The sequence below is a fragment of the Pristiophorus japonicus genome, chromosome 18 (assembly GCF_044704955.1).
Source record: "Pristiophorus japonicus isolate sPriJap1 chromosome 18, sPriJap1.hap1, whole genome shotgun sequence".
Classification (NCBI taxonomy): domain Eukaryota; kingdom Metazoa; phylum Chordata; class Chondrichthyes; family Pristiophoridae; genus Pristiophorus; species Pristiophorus japonicus.
The window spans coordinates 1,631,793-1,655,268 of NC_091994.1; the positions used below are offsets into that span (position 1 = coordinate 1,631,793).

At 48.8% G+C, this 23,476-nt stretch overlaps 1 protein-coding gene across 2 annotated transcripts in view; it reads right to left on the reverse strand.

The window, feature by feature from the left end:
* Positions 1 to 23,476, reverse strand: part of slc25a42 (solute carrier family 25 member 42) — a 66,027-nt gene that overhangs the window by 10,713 nt on the left and 31,838 nt on the right. For both annotated transcript variants that reach the window (XM_070859544.1, XM_070859545.1), the window contains exons 2-6: positions 20,110 to 20,207; positions 13,884 to 13,995; positions 12,986 to 13,011; positions 5,769 to 5,935; positions 874 to 990 (exon numbers count right to left, since the gene is read on the reverse strand). In XM_070859544.1, the coding sequence (XP_070715645.1) occupies positions 874 to 990; positions 5,769 to 5,935; positions 12,986 to 13,011; positions 13,884 to 13,995; positions 20,110 to 20,160 (473 nt within the window). In that variant the 5' untranslated portion in view covers positions 20,161 to 20,207. The remainder of the gene's footprint in view (positions 1 to 873; positions 991 to 5,768; positions 5,936 to 12,985; positions 13,012 to 13,883; positions 13,996 to 20,109; positions 20,208 to 23,476) is intronic.

Genomic DNA, 23,476 nt, shown 5'->3' on the forward strand with positions numbered 1-23,476 from the left:
GGGGCAGAACTGAGGGAGCGCCGCACTGTCGGAGGGGCAGTACTGAGGGAGCGCCGCACTGTCGGAGGGGCAGTACTGAGGGAGCGCCGCACTGTCGGAGGGGCAGTACTGAGGGAGCGCCGCACTGTCGGAGGGGCAGTACTGAGGGAGCGCCGCACTGTCGGAGGGGCAGTACTGAGGGAGCGCCGCACTGTCGGAGGGGCAGTACTGAGGGAGCGCCGCACTGTCGGAGGGGCAGTACTGAGGGAGCGCCGCACTGTCGGAGGGGCAGTACTGAGGGAGCGCCGCACTGTCGGAGGGGCAGTACTGAGGGAGCGCCGCACTGTCGGAGGGGCAGTACTGAGGGAGCGCCGCACTGTCGGAGGGGCAGTACTGAGGGAGCGCCGCACTGTCGGAGGGGCAGTACTGAGGGAGCGCCGCACTGTCGGAGGGGCAGTACTGAGGGAGCGCCGCACTGTCGGAGGGGCAGTACTGAGGGAGCGCCGCACTGTCGGAGGGGCAGTACTGAGGGAGCGCCGCACTGTCGGAGGGGCAGTACTGAGGGAGCGCCGCACTGTCGGAGGGGCAGTACTGAGGGAGTGCCGCACTGTCGGAGGGGCAGTACTGAGGGAGGGCCGCACTGTCGGAGGGGCAGTACTGAGGGAGCGCAGCACTGTCGGAGGTGCCATCTTTCAGATGAGACGTTAAACCGAGGCCCCATTTACTCTCAGGCAGATGTAAAAGATCTCATGGCACTATTTCGAAGAGTAGGTCAGCGAGCACAGGGGTGCATGGACGAGCTGAAGTTTACGGAGGGTGGGAAGCGGGAGGCCGGCCCAGAGAGCAGTTTCGGACAAGCTGCAGTTTAGGGAGGGTGGTGCCTTCAATACTCACATTTCCTTTGGGGTTACGGCCATTCGCGCCCGCACCAGGTCAAGCGGGTAGGTCAACGTGGTGGCAGTAATACCGGCCATTGCGCCCGCCAGCAGCCGTGGGAAGGGTGGCAGAGGCCTGGCAGAGGGAACAAGACAAACTTAAAATGGAAATGCTGCGGAAAGATCCGCTCCAACTGTTGGGGGATGCCCAACACTAAAAGGGCATTTCGGCCAACAACTGCATTCCTCTCACAAATCGAGTACTCTGTCACGCACTGCCAACAAACAGAGTGATCCACTCTGGGGAATTCTCCAGCTCAGCGCACATCCTACTCTGGACTTCTGGACCAGAGGGTCCCAGTGACTCGAGAACAAGGCACGTGAATCGCACTGTCAGACCCATGCCTGCTCTCCTCAGCTCCCTCACATGCAGCACACCATCACTGGTTCTTCATCCTTCTGGCACAGGCGAGAAGGGAGAGAAGTGCATTTCAGGCTTTGTTTTCCAAAATACGATTAGTGCCCGTTTCTGGGAAAGTAGGGAACTTTGCTCTTAGCTTATACATGTGTGTAAAACACTGGTTCCCCTGCACTGTCAATCACTCACTCCTACCATCAACACTCATGTTTTAAACAAGTGTATGAATAAAGAGCAAAGCTCCCCACTTTCTCAAAAACAAACAATGACCAGGATTTCAGAAAGCAGAGCCCAGAATGCACAACTTACCGGCTGGTCCTGTTTTGCACAGGTTGCCCTGGCTCAGTTGGTAGCACTCTTGTCCCTGGGCCATAAGAATGTGAGATCCAAGCTCACCCTTGCATGTGAATGCGTTATCGAAGGCTGACACTCCAGCTTTGTACTGAAGGTGGGGCCGGGAGGTGCTGCATTGTTGGATGAGACGGTAAACTGAGCTGCTGTCTGCGTCTTCGAGGGGGATGGCAAACACTACCGGGAAGATGGCAGGGTTGGTAATGTGGAAGGACACCACCAAATGGGCTGAGGAGCGCTTCATCGATCCTGTGACAGAACCACATATGGATTCGACCCATAACTTCGAAGGGCACTGGTACGAAAAATACTGCCGGATTTCAATTTAGTCAGTTAAAGGGAAATCATGCTTGACAAATCTTCCAGAATTGTTTAAGGATGTAACTGGTAGAGTGGACAAGGGAGAACCAGTGGATGTGGTGTATTTGGACTTTCAAAAGGCTTTTGACAAGGTCCCACACAAGAGATTGGCATGCAAGATTAAAGCACATGGTATTGGGAGTAATGTATTGATGTGGATAGAGAACTGGTTGGCAGACAGGAAGCAGAGAGTCGGGATAAACGGGTTGTTTTCAGAATGGCAGGCAGTGACTAGTGGGGTGCCGCAGGGCTCAGTGCTGGGACCCCAGCTATTTACAATATACATCAATGATTTGAATGAGGGAATTGAGTGTAATATCTCTAAGTTTGCAGATGACACTAAGCTGTGAGGAGGACGCTAAAAGGCTGCAGGGTGACTTGGACAGGTTAGGTGAGTGGGCAAATGCATGGCAGATGCAGTATAATGTGGATAAATGTGAGGTTATCCACTTTGGGGGCAAAAACACAAAGGCAGAATATCTGAATGGGTGCAGACTAGGAAAAGGGGAGTTATAACGAGACCTGGGTGTCATGATACATCAGTCATTGAAAGTGGGCATGCAGGTACAGCAGGCGGTGAAGAAGGCAAATGGTATGTTGGCCTTCATAGCTAGGGGATTTGAGTATAGGAGCAGGGAGGTCTTACTGCAGTTGTACAGGGCCTTAAGTGAGACCTCACCTGGAAAATTGTGTTCAGTTTTGGTCTCCTAATCTGAGGAAGGGCATTCTTGCTATTGAGGGAGTGCAGCGAAAGTTCACCAGATTGATTTCCAGGATGGCAGGACTGACATATGAGGAAAGACTGGATCGACTGGGCCTGTAGTCACTGGAGTTTGGAAGGATGAGAGGGGATCTCATAGAAACATATAAAATTCTGACGGTACTGGACAGGTTAGATGCAGGAAGAATGTTCCCGATGTTGGGGAAGTCCAGAACCAGAGGGCATAATTCAAAGATAAGGGGTAGGCCATTTAGGACTGAGATGAGGAGAAACGTCTTCACTCAGAGATTTAATGACCTGTGGAATTCCTTACTGCAGAGAGTTGTTGAGGCCAGTTCATTGGATATATTCAAGAGGGAGCTAGATATGGCCCTTACGGCTAAAGGGATAGGAAGAGAAAGTGGGAAAGGGGTCCTGAGGTGAATGATCAGCCATGAACTCATTGAATGGTGGTGCAGGCTCGAAGGGCCGAATGGCCTACTCCTGCACCTATTTTCTATGTTTCTATGTAAACTGAAGGTGCTCGACATCATCATCTTAGGCAGTCTCTCGAAGTGAGGATGACTCGCTTCCACGCCGAAAAGGGTTGAGTTCACAGGTGTTTCAATGAAGGACCTAATATTCCAGGTCCCGAACTACATCCTGAAGGGTGGAAGATGCCTGTGCGTGGATTTTTTTTGACAGAGAGGTGTCTTGGTCCAGGGGCAAGGGTTAACCAGGACGACTGGAGACCTGCTCTGCTGCACGGACCTAGTGCACAAGGAAGGTGCTTGTAGCTGCACAGTATCTGCACCATCAGCGACACTATAAGAATTAGGAGCAGGAGTAGGCCATTCGGCCCCTCGAGCCTGCCCTGCCATTCAATGAGATCATGGCTGATGATCTACCTTAACCCTACTTTCCTGCGCAATCCACATATCCCTTGATTCCCTTAATATCCAAAAATCTATTGATCTCTGCCTTGAATATGCTCAAAGACTGAGCCTCCACAGCCCTCTGGGGGTAGAGATTGCCAAAGATTCACCGCCCTTTCTTGGGCTACCTGGTCTCAGCACTAGAGACCCACATTTACATAAAGCTCACGGGTCTCGAATGTGGGCTGAAAAGCGTGAATCCATGTTTCCCCCTCGGTTACCGGCTGGAATCAAACGGTCTTCGGGCTGCGACAGGCTTTGAAAGGAGTAGCAGCGGGGAAATAGAATAAAAAGGGAAGGGCGGGTGGTGATACTATCATATAGTCACAGATCTCTATCGGATTGTGACTGCCCTACAACCACCCTGCCCTCCCCTTACGACAACGTAAAGTACCGTAGTATCCTACATAGAATTACTGTTGACCAGTCAATGGTCTGTAGCCTTGTAGGTGGTCAGCGGGTTAATAAAAAATGATACAAGATGGCAACAGACTTATGAGAAAGACTTTGGTAGGGGAGATACTAAGGGAAACTGATGGGGCAGATGGATATTTCCGCTGGTTGGGGATTCTGGGACTGGGGGCACAGTCTAAAAATTAGAGCCAGATCTTTCAGGAGTGAAATTAGGAAACATGTGGACAAAGGGTGGTCGGTTTGGAACTTTCTTCTGCAAACAGCAATTGATGCTCGATCAATTGTTAATTTTAAAATCTGAGACTGACAGTTTTTGGTTAACCAAAGGTATTAAGGGATATGATCACAGATCAGCCATGATCTCACTTAATGGCGGAACAGGCTCGAGGGGCTGAATGGCCGACTCCTGCTCCTTTGGGAGATTCAGATTGCTCCACACCGCCACCAAGTGGCCAAAATCTGCACCAACACAGAGAGGTGTGACACTGCAAAATTGATTGAGAAGTGTTGGCACAGCAATTTATAATGGTAAAGGCAGGCATCAAAGTGTGACCATAAACCATGACAATGGGAAGGAAGGTTTGTGGACAGGAAGTGTTGAACCCTAGGCAAGACTTTTAATGTATAGATGGACAGATGGATGTTAGTGTACAACTTGGGTAAAAAAAAAATCTGGTCAACTGGCACCTTGTGCATTCCAACACTTGGGCGCTGGCTAGCCTCTACAAAAGCCTTTTTTCTCCGTCCTCGCTCACTGCAACCAGCGTAATTCCATCCAACACTGCCCTTCTCCTGCACTGTTGCGACATTTAAACAGCGACTCTGCCTCCCTTAAAAGAATGAGAGGTGATCTTATTGAAACATAAGATTCTGAGGGGGTTTGACAGGGTACGTGCAGAGAGGATGTTCCCCTCGTCGAGGAATCTCGAACTAGGGGGCATAAAGAATAAAGGGTCGCCCATTTAAAATGGAAATGAGGAGGAATTTCTTCTCTCAGAGGGTGGTGAACCTGTGGAATTCTCTGCCCCAGAGAGCTGTGGAGTCTGGGTCATTGAGCATATTTAAGGGGGAGATAGACAGATTTTTGAGCGATAAGGGAGTAAAGGGTTATGGGGAGCGGGCAGGGAAGTGGAGCTGAGGCCAGGATCACATCAGCCATGATCTTATTGAATGGCGGAACAGGCTCGAGGGGCCGAATGGCCAACTCCTGCTCCTATTTCTGATGTACTTATGTTCTCCCAACTTCAGACCACTGCAGCTTTTAAATTGCTCCTCTCTGTATCTAACTTGCTGGGACTGATCAACTTTAAAATTGGCAGTGGGATCCTGGACTGAAGTCGGGAGGCATTTAAATATCGCACTGCTGCAAGGGTGCAGCACAGCAGGGAAATGATGGCACTGCTGGGGCCAATATCTTTGGCTCAATTGATTCATTAGCCAGGAGGCATCTCTGAGCGAAGATATGACCTGGGCATAAAACAATCCCAATACCTCCCACTATCAACCTCTGAGACAGGGTCACAAATTTATAGCCTTTTACCGGAGTACAGTTTACACACTCTGTAGTTATTTGAATTCAGAAAGAATTTGGGGAAAGGGGAAGGAAATGGACTAAGTGAATGGCCCAGAGAGCTAGCCTGGGCAGGATGGGCCGAATAGTCTCCTGTGCTGCAAGATCACAGGAGAGAGTCCCTAATGAGGACGCCTCGGTAATGGTCCAGCTCCTGTGTACTGACCTTCCAGAGGTCTCGAAGTAGATTCCCAGCATCTGTTTGTACTGTTCGTGAGCGGAGAACTGGAGTGCAGCGTAAGGGATAACTCGGACCATGGTGGCAGAGTTACCCCGCCACAGGCTGAAGAAGCCCTCCGTACGATAGGTTCGGTAAAGCAGCTTCACAACTTCCTACGGCAAACAGCAAGAAGAACAATTACTCTCGGGTATGAAAGGAAGAAGGAACTTGCATCTATATAGAACCTCACACGTCCTCAGAATCTTAAAACTGCTTTGAGGGAAGGAGCGAGAGCAGGAGCGAGGAGAGAGCGAGAGGAATGAGAGAGCGAGAGAAGCGAAAGGAGAGAGAATGCGAGAGAGAGAGAGAGAGAGAGGGGGGAGAGGGAAAGCAAGAGAGCGGTGCAGGACGGCAAGCGCGAGCACGGGAGAGAGAAAAAGTGGGAGAGCGAGAGAGAGCAACAGTGAGCGAGATAGATGAAAGTCAGAAAAGGAATGAGCGAGACCGAGAGAATGACTTGCATTTATATTTTCACAACCTCGGGATGTCCCAAACTGCTTCACAACCAATGAATTACTGGATGCAGGTTTCAGTCACTGTTTTCCAGGCAAACACAGCAGCCAGTTTGCACACAGCGATTCCCACAACAGCAATAAGGTAGGTGATTACAGAACCATTTTAGTGATATTGGTCGAGGGATAAGGGTTGGCCAGGACACAGGGAGAACTAACCTGTTCTTCGAATAGTGCCATGGGATCTTTTAAGAACACAACATAAGAAATAGGAGCGGGAGTCGGCCATTCGGCCCCTCGAGCCTGCTCCACTATTCAATACGATCATGGCTGATCTTCTACCTCAACTCCACTTTCCTGCCTGATCCCCATATCCCTCGATTCCCTTAGTATTGAAAATTCTATCGATCTCAGCCTTGAATATACTCACTGACTGAGCCTCCACAGCCCTCTGGGGCAGAGAATTCCAAAGATTCACCACCCTCCGAGTGAAGAAATTTCTCCTCATCTCAGTCCTAAATGGCCAACCCCTTATTCTGAGACCAGCCAGGGGAAACCTCTATGACCAAGTATCTGTCCTAATAACTATGTGGTTCGGTGTCAAATTCTGTTGTTGAAGTGCCTTGGAACATTGTATATTGGCGCCATATAATGCAAGTTATTACTGTATCGCTTCATTTGTATTGGGCTGTTGCAGTGCTTCTCGGTCACAAGATGGCACCAACTTATAACCAAATGCCCAGTGGAAATGTTGAGCATGTGGGGCGCTGTGCATTTACAGCGGGGCTCACGCTACAGAACCTGAGAACCAGCAGCATTTCTGGGATTTCGCACTCCTGCCCCATTGGCTCACCTTGCCCATTGATCCCTCAATTACAACCCTGAAGCTGTACGCTCACTTTTCCTGTTTGCGGATAAAATCACGCACATCACTGGCACGATTTAACGTGATCGAAAACGGACCACGAACATCAGCTTCTGGGTCGCTGAACAGAAACTGTACAAACCAGAGAGCAGCCCAACAGAGTCACAGAAACATACAGCACAGAAGGAAGCCATTGGGTCCATCGAGCCAGTGCCGGCTCTGTGACAGAGCGATCCCAGTCAGTCCCACTCCCCTGCTCTTTCCCCATAGCCCAGCAAATATTTATTTTTCAAGTATTTATCCAATTCTCTTTTGAAAGTTACCACTGAATCCACTTCCAGAGGATGACAACTCGTGGCGGGTAAAAAAAATCTCTCCAGTCTGGTCCTTTTGCCAATTACAGTGCAACATCTCAAATCCAGCAACCTCGGGACCAAGACTGTGCCGATTTTCGGATTTCAGACAAAAGAATCAAGATGCTACCAAGACAGACACAGTACTAATGGTGGCATGGGTCGGGTCGGCTCGAGGGTCATTCGGCAAGGCCCATGCCGATCGGACGCCATTTAAAACACAGCGGCAAAGCCACTAACTAGTCCGGCCCGCCGGTTTTTGGATAATAATTCCGGATTTTATTTTACTGAATATCAAATGGGATTTTCTCAAATTGTCCGGTTTTCAGACAGCCAGATTTGAGCTGTTGTGCCTGTATCTACAATCTGTGTCCCTCTGGTTACCGATTCTCCGTCAGTGGAAACAGGTTCTCTTTATTTAGTCGATCAAAACCCCTCATGATTTTGAACATCTCTATTAAATCGCTCATAACCTTCTCTGCGCCAAGGAGAACAATCCCAGCTTCTCCAGTCTCTCCACATAACTGGTCCCTCATCCCCGGTACCGTTCAAGTGACTCTCTTCCACACCCTCTCTAAGGCTGTGACATCCTTCCTACAGTGTGGTGCCCAGAATTGGCCACACTACTCCAGCTGAGGTCCAACAAGTGATTTAGATTGCTCAGTCTTTTTACAAGAGAGACACCATTTGAATATATCCTACCCATTCTCTGTCCGTGCTGACGCACTGCACCGCGAGCAGTGATCACCATCTGGTATTGCGGTCAAACAGCCAACCTTCGTGAATGAGCGACGTCAGCAGGGTATTGGGCAATGGGCAATACCGGCTTAGAGACACGGCTAACAGGATGAGCAGGTATCCCCATCAATAGAGCAATGTGATAGGCACATGATACAGTGGCAAGTCCCAGCTGTGCACTGTGGGAGTTAGGCAGACCGTTCTCGTGCACCTCCTCGTGGCTGATTTAAGGCATTAGTCGGGAGGCACCTGGTACACCAAGCAAAGCCCCTCCAACGATTGTAACGACTGGAATGCCTGGCATAGTACTGAGCCACACAGGCTAGCTGCTAAATATTCGTTCCGTCACCAAGACATCACCCGTCTCCGCCTCAACTAGTAAAACGTCTCAGGGGTGTTACCAAAATTTGACACCGAGCCACATAAGACGATATTAGGGCAGATGACCAAAAGCTTGTTTAAAGAGATCGGTTTAAAGGAGCATCTTAAAGGAGGAAAGAGAGGTAGAGAGGCGGAGAGGTTCAGGGAGGGTACTCCGGAGCTTGGGGCCTCGGCAGCTAAAGGCACGACCGTCAATGACGGCAATGAAAATCAGGGATGCGCAAGAGGCCAGAATTGGAGGAACGCAGAGATCTCGGGAGGGTTATAGGTGAGAGAGATAGGGAGGGGCGAGGCTATGGAGGGATTTGAATACTGGATGAGAATTTTTAAAAATCGAGGCGCAGTTTAACCCAGAGCTAATGTAGGTCAGCGAGCAAAGGAGTGATGGGCGAGCGGGGTTTGGTGAGAATTAGAATACAGGCAGCCGAGTTTTGAATGAGCTTAAGTTTATGGAAGGCGGAAGTTGCAATGCCGGCCAGGATAGGATTGGAATAGTCAAGTATAGAGGTAACAGAGGCATGGATGAGGGTTTCAGCAGCAGATGAGCTGAGGCAAAAGACCGCGTCTTCACGAGAGAACGGACGAGTGAAAGTAATAAAGCAACATCCAGTCAGGAAAGGGCGAGAGGTTTTAACCTGCTTTTTCTGACCCATTTTCTATCATGTTAAGCGTGCCTGGTGACATTCGAGGTGGGAGGGGGGGTCATTATACTTGTGAACACAAAGGCAATGCTAGAGTCCCAGTGAGGAGTGAGCAAGGGTGCAGACCCTCAAAAATGCCCCGTTGACAATAGCGTCCTCGACCACACTCCTGCTCGAGTGCCCAAACCCCGTTGTCAAGCACTGTGCGATGCCTTGCTACGTTGAAGACACTATATGAATGTGTGCTGTTGATGACTGATGCAGTACAGGAGGCCATTCAGCCGGATCTGCGTAGAGTAAATTTAACTAAGTTGCCATTTCTCGTGGCTGGTTTGGGATCAAGTTATTCACCACCAGGCTACAAGCCAAAGATAGACAGGGGTTGAAGGGCCCCACTCGAAGCTCGAACCCACCTTTTCCCTCTCGCTTGCTGACAGCTGTATGATTGTGTCCAGTTTTTCCTTTTTTTAAATCTCTCTCCGCAGATGCATGTTGAGTATTTCTGTTGTATTTCAGATTTCCAGCATCCGCAGTATTTCCCCTTTATCTCGTTATTTTGACGGGAGTCTTGTTTTCCCAGTTAATTGCTGGAGGACCCCCTCCCCCACCCCACCTACCTAACAATAACTCCGGACCGTGCTCAGTAAGCACACATCAGCCAAAATAACGTGCAGAGTCACCATTGTCCGGGACCTCCCGTGATTGGATCATCATCATGGTAAACATATTTTTGCCCGTATGAAATAAATCCCAGTTTTTCTAATTTATTCAATTAACTAAGGCCTCTGATTCCTGGTATCATAGTAGTGAACCTCTTCTGAGCCCTCCCTGCAGCCTCAACAACCTGTCTAAAGTGAGGTGGCCAAACTGGATACCAGGAATCAGAGGCCTTAATTCATTGAATAAATTAGAAAAACTGGGATTTATTTCATATGGGGAAAAATATATTTAACGGGGAATCTGATAAAGGTGTTCAAAAATTAACCTGTATTTATATAGCACCTTTAACGTAGTAAAACGCTCCAAGGCGTTTCACAGGAGTGTGACGAGACAAGAATTTGATGTGTCCTGTCCCTCTTCCCAGTTACATAGCATTGTACGCCACAGGAGGCCATTCGGCCCATCGTGCCTGTGCCAGCTCTCTGCGAGAGCTATCCATTCCCCCACTCTTTCCCCTTTCTCTTAAGGTGAAAATCGCTGAAATCGATTTCTACTAGTTGGCGAGTGAGGATATTAATTCAAGACCACGACCGAGGGATGGAGGGGAGAGATTAGGAGATTTATTTTATGCAGAGCGTTGCCGGGACACGGGATGCCGGATCAGAAACAGGCTGGAAGCAGAATCCACGACAGCTTTTAAAAGGGAGCAAGGAAAGCGTTTAACCGGGTACGGGGAAAGAGCAGGGGTGGGACAGATAGCTCTCGCAGAGAGCCAGCACAGGCACTGTGGGCCAAATGGCCCCCCGCGTCGCACAACTCCAAGACTGTAAATGGATAGTGGGACAGGACATGCCCCGGGGCAATGTTCCCCCTAAGCGGTGCAGGCGCACATGAATCGGGAGGTCCCACGCAGGCAGTTCACACGTTGTTGTGGCTGGAAGATAGCGCGCAGCAAATTTAAAGGGACAGCACGCAGAAAAATAAATTAGAGGGAACTTTGCCACAGAGGGTCGCTGGGGCTGAAAATCCAAAGATGCCACTGGGTGCGAATGAGCTGGAGGCAGAGAAAGTCTCCGACTGAATTAGGTCAAAGACACACATGCAAAAATCTCAAGTAAAACAGGGGAATGTTTATGCTGCAATGCAGCTAGTGTGAAGTTTGTCCAAATTATCCATGAGCCGAGATATTACCAACAGCAATTTGTAACTCATCCTTGCATATTCCTTGTTCCACTGCTTAACATAAGAACATAAGAATGAGTCAGCCAGACGACCCCTCGAGCCTGCTCCGCCATTTAATACGACCATGGCTGATCTGATCCTGAACTCAGGTCCACTTCCCTGCCCGCTCCCCATAACCCCTTATTGTTTAAGAAACTGTCCATCATAAGCAGGCATCAACAAGTCCACCTTAAACCAGCTGAAACTCCATTAACATAACAGGAAACAGATTGTCTCGTATCACAAGCAGAAATTTCTAGGCATTGGACAGATTCCTAAATCAACAGGCAAAGGGGATTCTCTTCAACTTAGGACTGAGCTGGGGGGCTTTTTTCTCTCCACCAGGGGTGACCTGATAAGAGTTCTTCAAAATTATGAAGGGGTTCGATAGGGTAGATGTAGAGAAGATGTTTCCATTTCTGGGGGGCCATATATACAAGCTAGTTAATAAAAAAATCCAATGGGGAATTCAGGAGAAACTTCTTTACCCAGAGAGCGGTGAGAATGTGGAACTCACTGCCACAGGGAGAGGTTGAGGTGAATAGTATCGATGCATTTAAGGGGAAGCTGGATAAACACATGGGGGAGAGGAATAGAAGGATATGGTGATGGAGTTAGATGGAGAGGGGTGGGAGGAGGCTTGTCCCACTCTTTCTCTGCATTCATTTCCCTTCCAAGTATTTATCCAACTCCCTGTTTGAAAGTTACGATTGAATCTGTTCCCACCGCCCTTTCAGGCAGCACATTCCCCATCATCACTCGCTGCTTGAAAACATTTCTCATCTCATCCTGTTGTTTTTTACCAATTAGCTTAAATCTGCCAGCAGAAACAGCTTCTTCCTTATCGATTCTCATCAAAACCATTCATAGTTTGGAACAGCTCAATTTAATCTCTCCAATACCTTCTCTGAACTCAATGATACCCGGACTTCAAGGGTTAAGTTACGAAAAGAGGTTGCATAAATTAGGGTTGCATTCCCCGGAATTTAGAAGGTTAAGGGGCGATCTGATGGAAGTTTTCAGGATATTGAGGGGAACAGAGAGGGGAGACAGAGAGACACTATTGGCGCCGGTTGGGGAGTCTGGGGCTAGGGGCATAACCTTAAAAATTAGAGCCAGACCTTTCAGGAGTGAAATTAGGAAACACCTCTACACACACAGGGTGGGAGAAGTGTGAAACACTCTTCCGCAAACGGCAACTGATGCTAGCTCAATTGTTAATTTTATATCTGAGATTGATAGCTTTTTGTTAACCAAAGGTATTAAGGGATATGGTGCAAAGGCGGGTTTATGGAGTTAGATTGTAGATCATCCATGATCTCATTGAATGGCGGAACAGGCTCGAGGGATGAATGGCTTCCTTCTGTTCCTATGGAAACAATCCCAGCTTCTCCAATCTCTCCACCTAACTGAAGCACCTCATCGCCCGATACCATTCTAGTAAATCTCCTCTGCACTCTCTCCAAGGCCATGACATCCCTCCAGAAATGGAGGCAATACTCCAGCGGAGGCCCAACCAGTGATTTATAAAGGTTAATGGTTTCATTCACTTTTATACTCACGGCTATCTTGCGACACTGATAACATCAAGTCCGGGGGTGCACTGCTTTGCAAAGGAGAGGTGCCCCTTTAAGACCACACAGTAATGACTGCCCCATCCTGAGGTCAAACAGAGGCTAATTGTCCCGCGATAGATCCTGATATCAGCGAGCGGTCAGACAAAACCAACAGGAAACGACTGGCTTTCTTTTTTTAAAAAAAGCGAGAGACAGAAATATGTATGACACAAAACATACAAAGAGATGGTGGGGGGGGGGGGGGGGGAAAGAGAGAGAAAAGAAAATGCCCTCACCTTAGCTGAGAACCTGCTCGAGGATACTGTGAATGGGGAAAAGAAAACAGTTAGACTTGACGAAGCTGCCAGAGCCATTCCACCAACTCACATTATACAGAATCAAACCCCCTCCACTTTGCCCCAAAGTGCCTCCGCCTAGCTTTATTAACTCAGCACTGCCCGGCACCAGGACCTCAGATTGCACCGGTCCCCATTCCCCACATCAGCAGTCAGTAAAAAGCTGGGTTATGGGTAGGTTTGGTGGAGATACGCCACTTAGGAAATGGGGGGGTGAGGGGGCGCGGCCGGGAGTGCACATAGACATAGAAACATAGCGATAGAGGGAGAGAAGGAGCAAACGCACGCGAGAGAGAGAGAGAGAGAGAGAGAGAGAGAGAGAGAGAGAGAGAGAGAGAGAGAGAGAGAGAAAGAAAGAGGGAGCGCACGAGAGAGAGGGAGAAAGGGGGAGAGGGAGAGAGAATGAGCAAACGAGAGGGAGAGTGCACATAAGCGAGAAAGACAAACAGAATACATTCACACTGGATTTGAAGCCAGCTCCTCGGCCAATGAAGTTGGAACTTTGGCTGATTTTTTCCCAGCCCAGATGCAGTGTCCCTGCTACTGCCCTTGGCCAAGACCAGCCCACACAGCACAGCACAATGATCGAGCCCACCACCTTTGGGCCTAGAGAGTTGCAGCCGGCGGCGACTTTTCCCACCACTTCAAGACTCTCGCCAACAGGGCCTCTGGCACGCTCTCCAAACCAAATGCTAATCTATGCTGCACAGTTCCGCTGACTGGCGACCTGCCATTCATTGAGTCTTGCCTGCCCTGTGGCATTTTCTTTTATATACATTAAACATACAGAGGGCATCCAGAGTAAATGATAACCTCTGCTGCAGCTGTCTTCTCCTACCTTGAAATATTATTTTGGTTCTGTCCAGTGGTGCCACCACCGTCTTTGCAACAGCACCAGCAATCGCCCCAGAGATGAAGGAATTAACGATGTGCCGATTCCCTCTCACTTCCTGGGAAAGTCAGAACAAGACACACATCAATCTGGAGCAAACACATCTTTTTTTCTATTAAATACATTTGTGAACAAGGTGACGGATGTTAGTGTTCGGGAAGGGAACAGTTTCCATTTCAGGCACCAAGTGTACAGCATGGGGTTAGATGCAGAGTAAAGCTCCCTCTGCACTGTCCCATCAAACACTCCCAGGGCAGCTCCCTCTACACTGTCCCAGAAGAGCAGAGGGGTTTGGGGGTTCAGGTTCTCATGATATTAAAAGCAGCACCTCAAGTGGATACGGCCATAATAAAATACTGGGTTTTATGACAAGAGCGGAGATGTATTAGTGAATCGACATAAACCCTAACCAAGACTGCAGTTGTTTTGGGCCTCACACAACAGTAAGGATGGTGAGACAATAGACTGGCTACAGTGCAAATTCATGGGAATGGTGTCTGGTATGAGGGAATACCAATATGAAGAACGACTTGAAAAACTTGGGCTATCTACGTTAGAGCAGAGATCATGGAGTGATTTGGTACAGATGATTATTATGAAGGGATAGGATTATACTGCCTTTCATGTCCTCAGGAAGTTCCCATGTGCCTGCTGCCCTTGTCCTTCTAGGCGGTAGAGGTCGGGGGTTTGGGAGTTGCTGCAGTGCATCTTGTAGATGGTACACACTGCAGCCAGGGGGCGCCGGTGGTGGAGGGAGTGAGTGTTGAGGGTGGTGGAGGGAGTGAGTGTTGAAGGTGGTGGAGGGAGTGAGTGCTGAGGGTGGTGGAGGGAGTGAGTGCTGAGGGTGGTGGAGGGAGTGAGTGTTGAAGGTCGGGGAGGGAGTGAGTGTTGAAGGTCGGGGATGGGGGGCCGATCAAGCGGCTGCTTTGTCCTGGATAGTGTTGAGTTTCTTGAGTGCTGGAGCTGCACTCATCTCCAGGCAAGTGGAAGTTGTTCCATCACACTCTTGACTTTCGTCTTGTAGATGGTGGAAAGGCTTTGGGGAGTCTGGAGGTCCCTCTGAAAGCCCTCCCACTTGTTCAAATAATTGCCCATTCTTCACTCGAGAGCATTGATGGTGTCAAGCAGACTATTTGACCACGCAGTGCATCACAGCCAAACCCAATCGTAGCCTTACCCAATGTTCACACTGGCTGATTTTCCCGACCCTCGTCTATTGAAGCCAATTGTAGCATCCCTAACCAGCATCAGAGGTCTCCGCAGATAGTCGAACTGCGCACCTATATGTTAATCGTAACATGTGCTCAATTAACACAACTTTCTCCCTGCAAAACATCCACCACTAGTGAAAGTCAGACCTGTACCCACCAGTACTGTACCCCAGTGTTAGTCACAGACCTGTACCCACCAGTACTGTACCCCAGTGTTAGTCACAGACCTGCACCAACCAGTACTGTACCCCAGTGTTAGTCACAGACCTGTACCCACCAGTACTGAACCCCAGTATTATAGTGACAGACCTGTACCCGCCAGTACTGTACCCCAGTGTTATCCAGTGACAGACCTGTACCCACTAGTACTGTACCCCAGTGTTATACAGTGGCAGACCTGTACCCACCAGTACTGTACCCCAGTGTTATACAGTGACATAGAAAATAGGTGTAGGAGTAGGCCATTCGGCCCTTCTAGCCTGCACCGCCATTCAATGAGTTCATGGCTGAACATGCAACTTCAGTACCCCATTCCTGCTTTCTCGCCATACCCCTTGATCCCCCTAGTAGTAAGGACTTCATCCAACTCCTTTTTGAATATATTTAGTGAATTGGCCTCAACAACTTTCTGTGGTAGAGAATTCCACAGGTTCACCACTCTCTGGGTGAAGAAGGTCCTCCTCATCTCGGTCCTAAATGGCTTACCCCTTATCCTCAGACTGTGACCCCTGGTTCTGGACTTCCCCAACATTGGGAACATAATTCCTGCATCGAACCTGTCTAACCCAGTCAGAATTTTAAACGTTTCTATGAGGTCCCCTCTCATTCTTCTGAACTCCAGTGAATACAAGCCCAGTTGATCCAGTCTTTCTTGATAGGTCAGTCCCGCCATCCCGGGAATCAGTCTGGTGAACCTTCGCTGCACTCCCTCAATAGCAAGAATGTCCTTCCTCAGGTTAGGAGACCAAAACTGTACACAATACTCCAGGTGTGGCCTCACCAAGGCCCTGTACAACTGTAGCAACACCTCCCTGCCCCTGTACTCAAATCCCCTCGCTATGAAGGCCAACATGCCATTTGCTTTCTTAACCGCCTGCTGTACCTGCATGCCAACCTTCAATGACTGATGTACCATGACACTCAGGTCTCTTTGCACCTCCCCTTTTCCTAATCTGTCACCATTCAGATAATAGTCTGTGTCTCTGTTTTTACCACCAAAGTGGATAACCTCACATTTATCCACATTATACTTCATCTGCCACGCATTTGCCCACTCACCTAACCTATCCAAGTCACTCTGCAGCCTCATAGCATCCTCCTCGCAGCTCACACTGCCACCCAACTTAGTATCATCCGCAAATTTGGAGATACTACATTTAATCCCCTCGTCTAAATCATTAATGTACAATGTAAACAACTGGGGCCCCAGCACAGAACCCTGCGGTACCCCACTAGTCACTGCCTGCCATTCTGAAAAGTCCCCATTTACTCCTACTCTCTGCTTCCTGTCTGACAACCAGTTCTCAATCCATGTCAGCACACTACCCCCAATCCCATGTGCTTTAACTTTGCACATTAATCTCTTGTGTGGGACCTTGTCGAAAGCCTTCTGAAAGTCCAAATATACCACATCAACTGGTTCTCCCTTGTCCACTCTACTGGAAACATCCTCAAAAAATTCCAGAAGATTTGTCAAGCATGATTTCCCTTTCACAAATCCATGCTGACTTGGACCTATCATGTCACCTCTTTCCAAATGCACTGCTATGACATCCTTAATAATTGATTCCATCATTTTACCCACTACCGACGTCAGGCCTGACCTGTACCCACTAGTACTGTACCCGTGTTATACAGTGACAGACCTGTACCCCACCAGTACTGTACCCCAGTGTTATACAGTGACAGACCTGTACCCCACCAGTACTGTACCCGTGTTATACAGTGACAGACCTGTACCCACCAGTACTGTACCCGTGTTATACAGTGACAGACCTGTACCCACCAGTACTGTACCCCAGTGTTATACAGTGACAGACCTGTACCCACCAGTACTGTAACCCAGTTATACAGTGACAGACCTGTACCCACCAGTACTGTACCCCAGTGTTATACAGTGACAGACCTGTACCCACCAGTACTGTAACCCAGTGTTATAGTGACAGACCTGTACCCACCAGTACTGTACCCCAGTGTTATACAGTGACAGACCTGAACCCACCAGTACTGTACCCCAGTGTTATACAGTGACAGACCTGTACCCACCAGTACTGCACAACATGCTGTACAGATAACTATGTTTTCTCCCAGCACAACCCACATTTGGAAGATGAAGAATCTACAACCCTATTGCATTATTGGGCTTCCCCCTACCCCAAACATCAGAAGTGATTGTATTTAGTTCTGGGATGGCCACATTTATTGCCCATGCCTAGTTGCCCAGAACAACTGGGTGGCTTGCTAGACCAAATTTATTGAATCCAATTTCATATCTTGCCATGGTGGGACATGAACCCATGACCTATGGATTGTTTAGTTCAGTACCACTACATGAAAATGCCAGATGCCCACCACCACACTTCACTGAAATACTCGTGACAACACGGCACAGGGAAAACACAGGCCTCGGAGACAGAGCCAACCAGAACTGCTCACATCCCTTCCACCAGTTTGTACACTGGCCAAACCAAAGGCTGACCTTTCCTCCATATATTGGGGCTGCCAGTAAGGCAATCAGCCCACAGAAAGGCTCAAAGTCTAACTGCAGGGAAACACATACAGCTGACATGTCACCACAAGTTAACTGATATGGAGACCACAGGAGTATGTTGAAAGGGGCCCTTCAGGATTACTGGAAAACAAACACTATTTACATAGAACTTACCGCACAAAAACAGGCCATTCGACCCAACTGGATCTTTATGCCTCTTCCCACCCTTACCATCTAACCCTATCAACATATCCTTATATTCCCTTCTCCCTCACGTAGCTTCCCCTTATTGCATCTACAGGCAACTCGATTATCCGCAACCGGACAGCATTTAAAATTCTGTGTGCGCACTGCTGCAGCCGCTCTCTCTCGCGGCCGCCGCTGACGTCAGAGTCCTTTTGGCCCAAGAAGGCATCGGGCCGCTGACGTCAGAGTCCTTTTGGCCCGAGGAGGCAGCGCGTTCCGGAACCCCGGAGCTAGGCAATCTCCTCCTCGAGGCCATCTGCATGCATGCTGGTAATGTCCATACTTAACTGCCTCGTTACTGTTTGTCGCTGATTATAAAGTTAAAACTTCAACAAATAAATACTGTGCAATGTCAACTCGCCCTAATGGAGAAAGTTTACCCAGCATAGCCCAATCCCCGATGGACCCGGATAATCGAGAGTTGCCTGTATGTTTAAATGACTAGTTTCAAACCCTTTCCCGCACGCTCCCCACAATTCCGATGGTCTCCCTCCTGAGGGCATGGTCTCTTGCTGGAGTGCCATCCCCCTGGTGCCTCGACTCCATTTAAAGACCATTGCAACCATACAAGGCTTCGAAGCTACATCCCCCACTACCTCCCAGCACCCCCAGTGCAGGGGGTCTCTGTTCAACTGTAGTATCCCGACTGCACTGCTGGCTGAGATCAACTCACTCAGAAAATAGGAGGAGGCCATTCGGCCTTTCGAGCCTGCTCCGCCATTCAATAAGATCATGGCCACTCAGCAGAGTGGGAATCAAACCCAAGACCCCCTGGTCTACATGGTTCAACACTACACCAGAAGCTGCCTTTACCCATCAGGCCATTGAGATGCTCTTGGGCTACAAGCCTACTGACAACACATGAGTTACCAATGTTTGCAAGATCATTGGAATGGGTACGGTAGCAGAGTGGTTCTGTTACTGGACCAGTAATCCAGGGGTCTGGACTAATGATCCAGAGTCACGAGTTCAAATCCCACCACGGCAGCTGGGGAATTAAATTCAGTTAATTAAATAAATAAATAAATAAATCTGGAATAAAAAGCTAGTATCAGTAATAGTGACCATGAAACTACCAGATTGTCGTTAAAAACCCAACTGGTTCACGAATGTCCAATAGGGAAGGAAATCTGTCGCCTTTACCTGGTCTGGCCTATAGGTGACTGCCACTCAGTTATCAAGGATCTCAAGGACAACTGGGGATGGACAGCTCTGCCAGCAACACCCACACCCCATGAAAGAATAAATAAAAAAGAAGTCATAATTTTCCATACTGATAGCACCCACTTTTCCATTCTGGGCATCAACGCACCATTGTGGCTCAACAAGGCAATCGTACAAGGCCTCAAATCATCCTGTTACATTCTCTTTATTACTACATTGCCTTTATTAGCCGAGGCATAGAATACGAGAGCAGGGAAGTTATATTTGAACTGTATAAAACACCAGCTAGGCCACAGCTCGAGCGTCGCGTACAGTTCTGGTCACCACATTACCGGAAAAATGTGATCGCACGACAGAGGAGATTTACGAGGATGCTTCCTGGACCGGCGAATTCTAGCGATGAGGAAAGATTGGATAGGCTGAGGTTGTTTTCTTTGGAACAGAGGAGGCTGACTGAAGACCTAACGGAGGTGTGTAAAATTAATGAGGGGCCTGGATAGAGTGGATAGGAAGGACCTATTTCCCTTAGCAGAGGGGTCAACAACCAGGGGGCATAGATTTAAAGTAGTCGGTCAGAGGTTTAGAGAGGATTTGAGGGGAAATGTCTTCACCCAGAGGATGGTGGGAGTCTGGAACTCTGCCTGAAAGGGTGGTAGAGGCAGAAACCCTCACCACTTTTAAAAGGTACTTGGATGTGCACTTGAAGTGCCGTAACCTACAGGGCTATGGACCTAGAGCTGGAAAGTGGGATTAGGCTGGGTAGCTCTGTTGGCCGGCACAGACACAATGGGCCTCCTTCCGTGCTGTAAACTTCTATGATTTTATGATTCTCCATTCTTACCTTTACCTCAGCAGGAGCATTTTCACGCGAATTCTTCGCAACATTCTCCATACCAATGGCCCTCACACATACAGGGCAGTGTGAGGATCACAGGACTCCTGCAAAAGAATAAAGGATCAACGTTAATGACTTGTTGGAAGAGATAAGTTACACGACAGGGATGAGGGGGTAAATAAATGCAAGATCTTCTGGTTAAGTTCATGCAAACGGCACTTTCGCAATAATGACAGACGCTACTGCAACTGCACGTTCAGCTATGGATTTAAGTCAAACTGCTCTCCAGATGTGCTTCTCAATCCACTCGAGATCCTGCCTGAAACAAGTGTCAGGACAAAAAAAGCAGCATTTTTCTTTAAGAAAATCGAATTCCTGCTGGAGTATTTTTAATTTTCTGCTCACATTGCCCAGTTCGGCATACTGTGTCTAAAGATAAATAGCCTGCATGCGAGCACACCATCCACCCCTCTCAGCACTTTGCAAACCCTGCATCACATCCCCTTCTCAATCTCCGTGGAACGGGAGGTCGGACAGCATCGTCGAACCCAAAGTCCTGGGGTCACCCTGTCTTTCTGTGAGCTCTCCGCAAACATCAGTGTCACTTTCACCAGTCTGCTCAGGGCCTGCAGTCGATGGTTTCCTTTCAGCTTCGCCGATAAATCAATTTAAGGATAGAGTAACATTCAGACTTTTAGTCAAATGCCCTGGAGACATGCCAGACAAGCCCTCGCTCACAACAGCTTCACTTTTAGTGAATGCTCGACAATCACGACCTTTCCGCCTATTTACCGTGTCCTACTGAAACAGGCAGGGCCTTATACTGACAAACACACCATCAGTGGATGAAGTTACAGACCCCCACCACTCTACTTATACAGAACGCCAGAGGTGAGCGAATTGAAGGTACATTGCTGATATTGTGCCAGCCTCCATTACCGTAAATCACTCGCATTAACTGTCATCATCAGCCTACCTTTCATCCTTGGAAGACAGCGGACAGGAAACACAAGGCTCTAATTTAATCTCCAGGATTCATCAACGCACTCTGGCTTTTCTCGTGCTTTTTCTCTTCAGAACCCACGTTTCAGTTTGTGGGCCAGAGTTTGGTTTCAGCTCGTAAACAACTAAATTAAACTTACAGAAAAAGACTTCCATTTATATAGCACCTTTCACGACCACCCGACATCCCAAAGCACTTTACAGCCAATGAAGTACTTTTTGAAGTGTAGTCACTGTTGTAATGTGGGAAACGCAGCAGCCAATTTGCGCACAGCAAGCTCCCACAAACAGCAATGTGATAATGACCAGATAATCTGTTTTAGTGATGTTTATTGAGGGATAAATATTGACCCCAGGACACCGGGGAGAACTCCCCTGCTCTTCTTCGACATAGTGCCATGGGATCTTATGTCCACCTGAGAGAGCAGACGAGGCCTCGGTTTCACGTCTCATCCGAAAGACAGCCCCTCCGACAGTGCAGCACTCCCTCAGTTACTGCACTGGAGTATCAGTCTGGATTTTTATGCTCAAGTCTCTGGAATGGGACTTGAACCCACAACCTTCTGACAGAGGCGAGTGTGCTATCCACTCAGCCTTAAAAGCAATTATAATTTTCCACATTTTGGTTGCTTTGCCCCTTCAGTTTATTGCATCAGTAACATTATGTATGTGATTTTACCTACAGGACCATTACTGGTCTCAAACAGACACTCGTGGGGAGGCTCAGAGCAGAATCCCGATACTTCTCTCGCAGTGACAATGACAACAACTTGCATTTATATCGCACCCTCAACATGACTAAACGTCCCACGGCATTTCACAGAGTACAACGAGCCAAAGGAGAGGATATCAGGAGGGTTGACCAAAAGCTGTGTCAGAGGCAGAGTCTAATGGAGGCTCTTAAGGGAGGAGAAAGAATCGGAAAGGTTTAGAGAGGGAATTGCACACCAGGGAGTCTTGGCAGCTAAAGGGACCATCGCCAACGGTGGGGTGAATGGAGGGAGGTGCACAAGAGTTGGAGTTGTCCATGAGGGTCCTGAAGGTTCCAGGACCTGAACTTCATATTGAAGGGTGGAAGATACCTGTGCGCGAGTTCCTTTAATGTGGGGTGGTCGTTGCACACCAGCTACCACACGGGCTGAGCAGAGCAAGGTCTTGGTCCAATGGCAAGGGGGTCCAAGACGACCGGAGACCAGGCTCGCTGTATGAGCCTAATTGCCTACGGTGAGATGCGGTAGCTCAGCGCTGAGCAGTGCCCTTCGGTGAGGTTGTAAGAGGAACAGAGCACTCGGGTCGGGAGGGAAGTCCAGGAGGAAGTTACAGAGCTAGGGAGGGGCACGGCTGTGGAGAGATTCAAACAGAAGGGTGATTATTTTTTTTAAATTTGTAGCTTTGAGAAATCATCATCATAGGCAGTCCCTCAAAATCGAGGAAGACTCGCTTCCACTCAGTGAGTTCTCAGGTGACTGAACAGTCCAATATGGGAATTACAGTCTCTGTCTCAGGTGGGACAGACAGTGGTTGAGGGAAAGGGTGGGTGGGACAGGTTTGCCGCACGCTCCTTCCGCTTTCGGCGACGAGACTCGAGGTGCTCAGCGCCCTCCCGGACGCTCTTCCTCCATTTAGGGCGGTCTTTGGCCAGGGACTCCCAGGTGTCAGTGGGGATGTTGCACTTTATCAAGGAGGCTTTGAGGGTGTCCTTGTAACGTTTCCTCTGCCCTGTATGGCTCAGAGACGTGGACCATATACAATAGACACCTCAAATCGCTGGAGAAATACCACCAACGATGTCTCCGCAAGATCCTGCATATCCCCTGGGAGGACAGACGCACCAACCTGAAGCCAATGTAGGTCAGAGAACAGCAGAGGTAGTAGAAATGAGGACGGGTCCCTGCTTATGATATCAGCTGAGGTCAGATCAGATGTAGCTGCGATAGAAACATAGAAAATAGGTGCAGGAGTAGGCCATTCAGCCCTTCGAGCCTGCACCACCATTCAATAAGATCATGGCTGATCATTCCCTCAGTACCCCTTTCCTGCTTTCTCTCCATACCCCTTGATCTCTTCGGCCACAAGGGCCACATCTAACTCCCTCATGAATATATCCAATGAACTGGCATCAACAACTCTCTGCGGTAGGGAATTCCACAGGTTAACAACTCTGAGTGAAGAAGTTTCTCCTCATCTCAGTCCTAAATAGCCTACCCCTTATCCTAAGACTATGTCCTCTGGTTCTGGACTTCCCCAACATCGGGAACATTCTTCCCACATCTAACCTGTCCAGTCCCGTCAGAATCTTATACGTTTCTATGAGATCCCCCCTCATCCTTCTAAACTCCAGTGAATACAGGCCCAGTTGATCCAGTCTTTC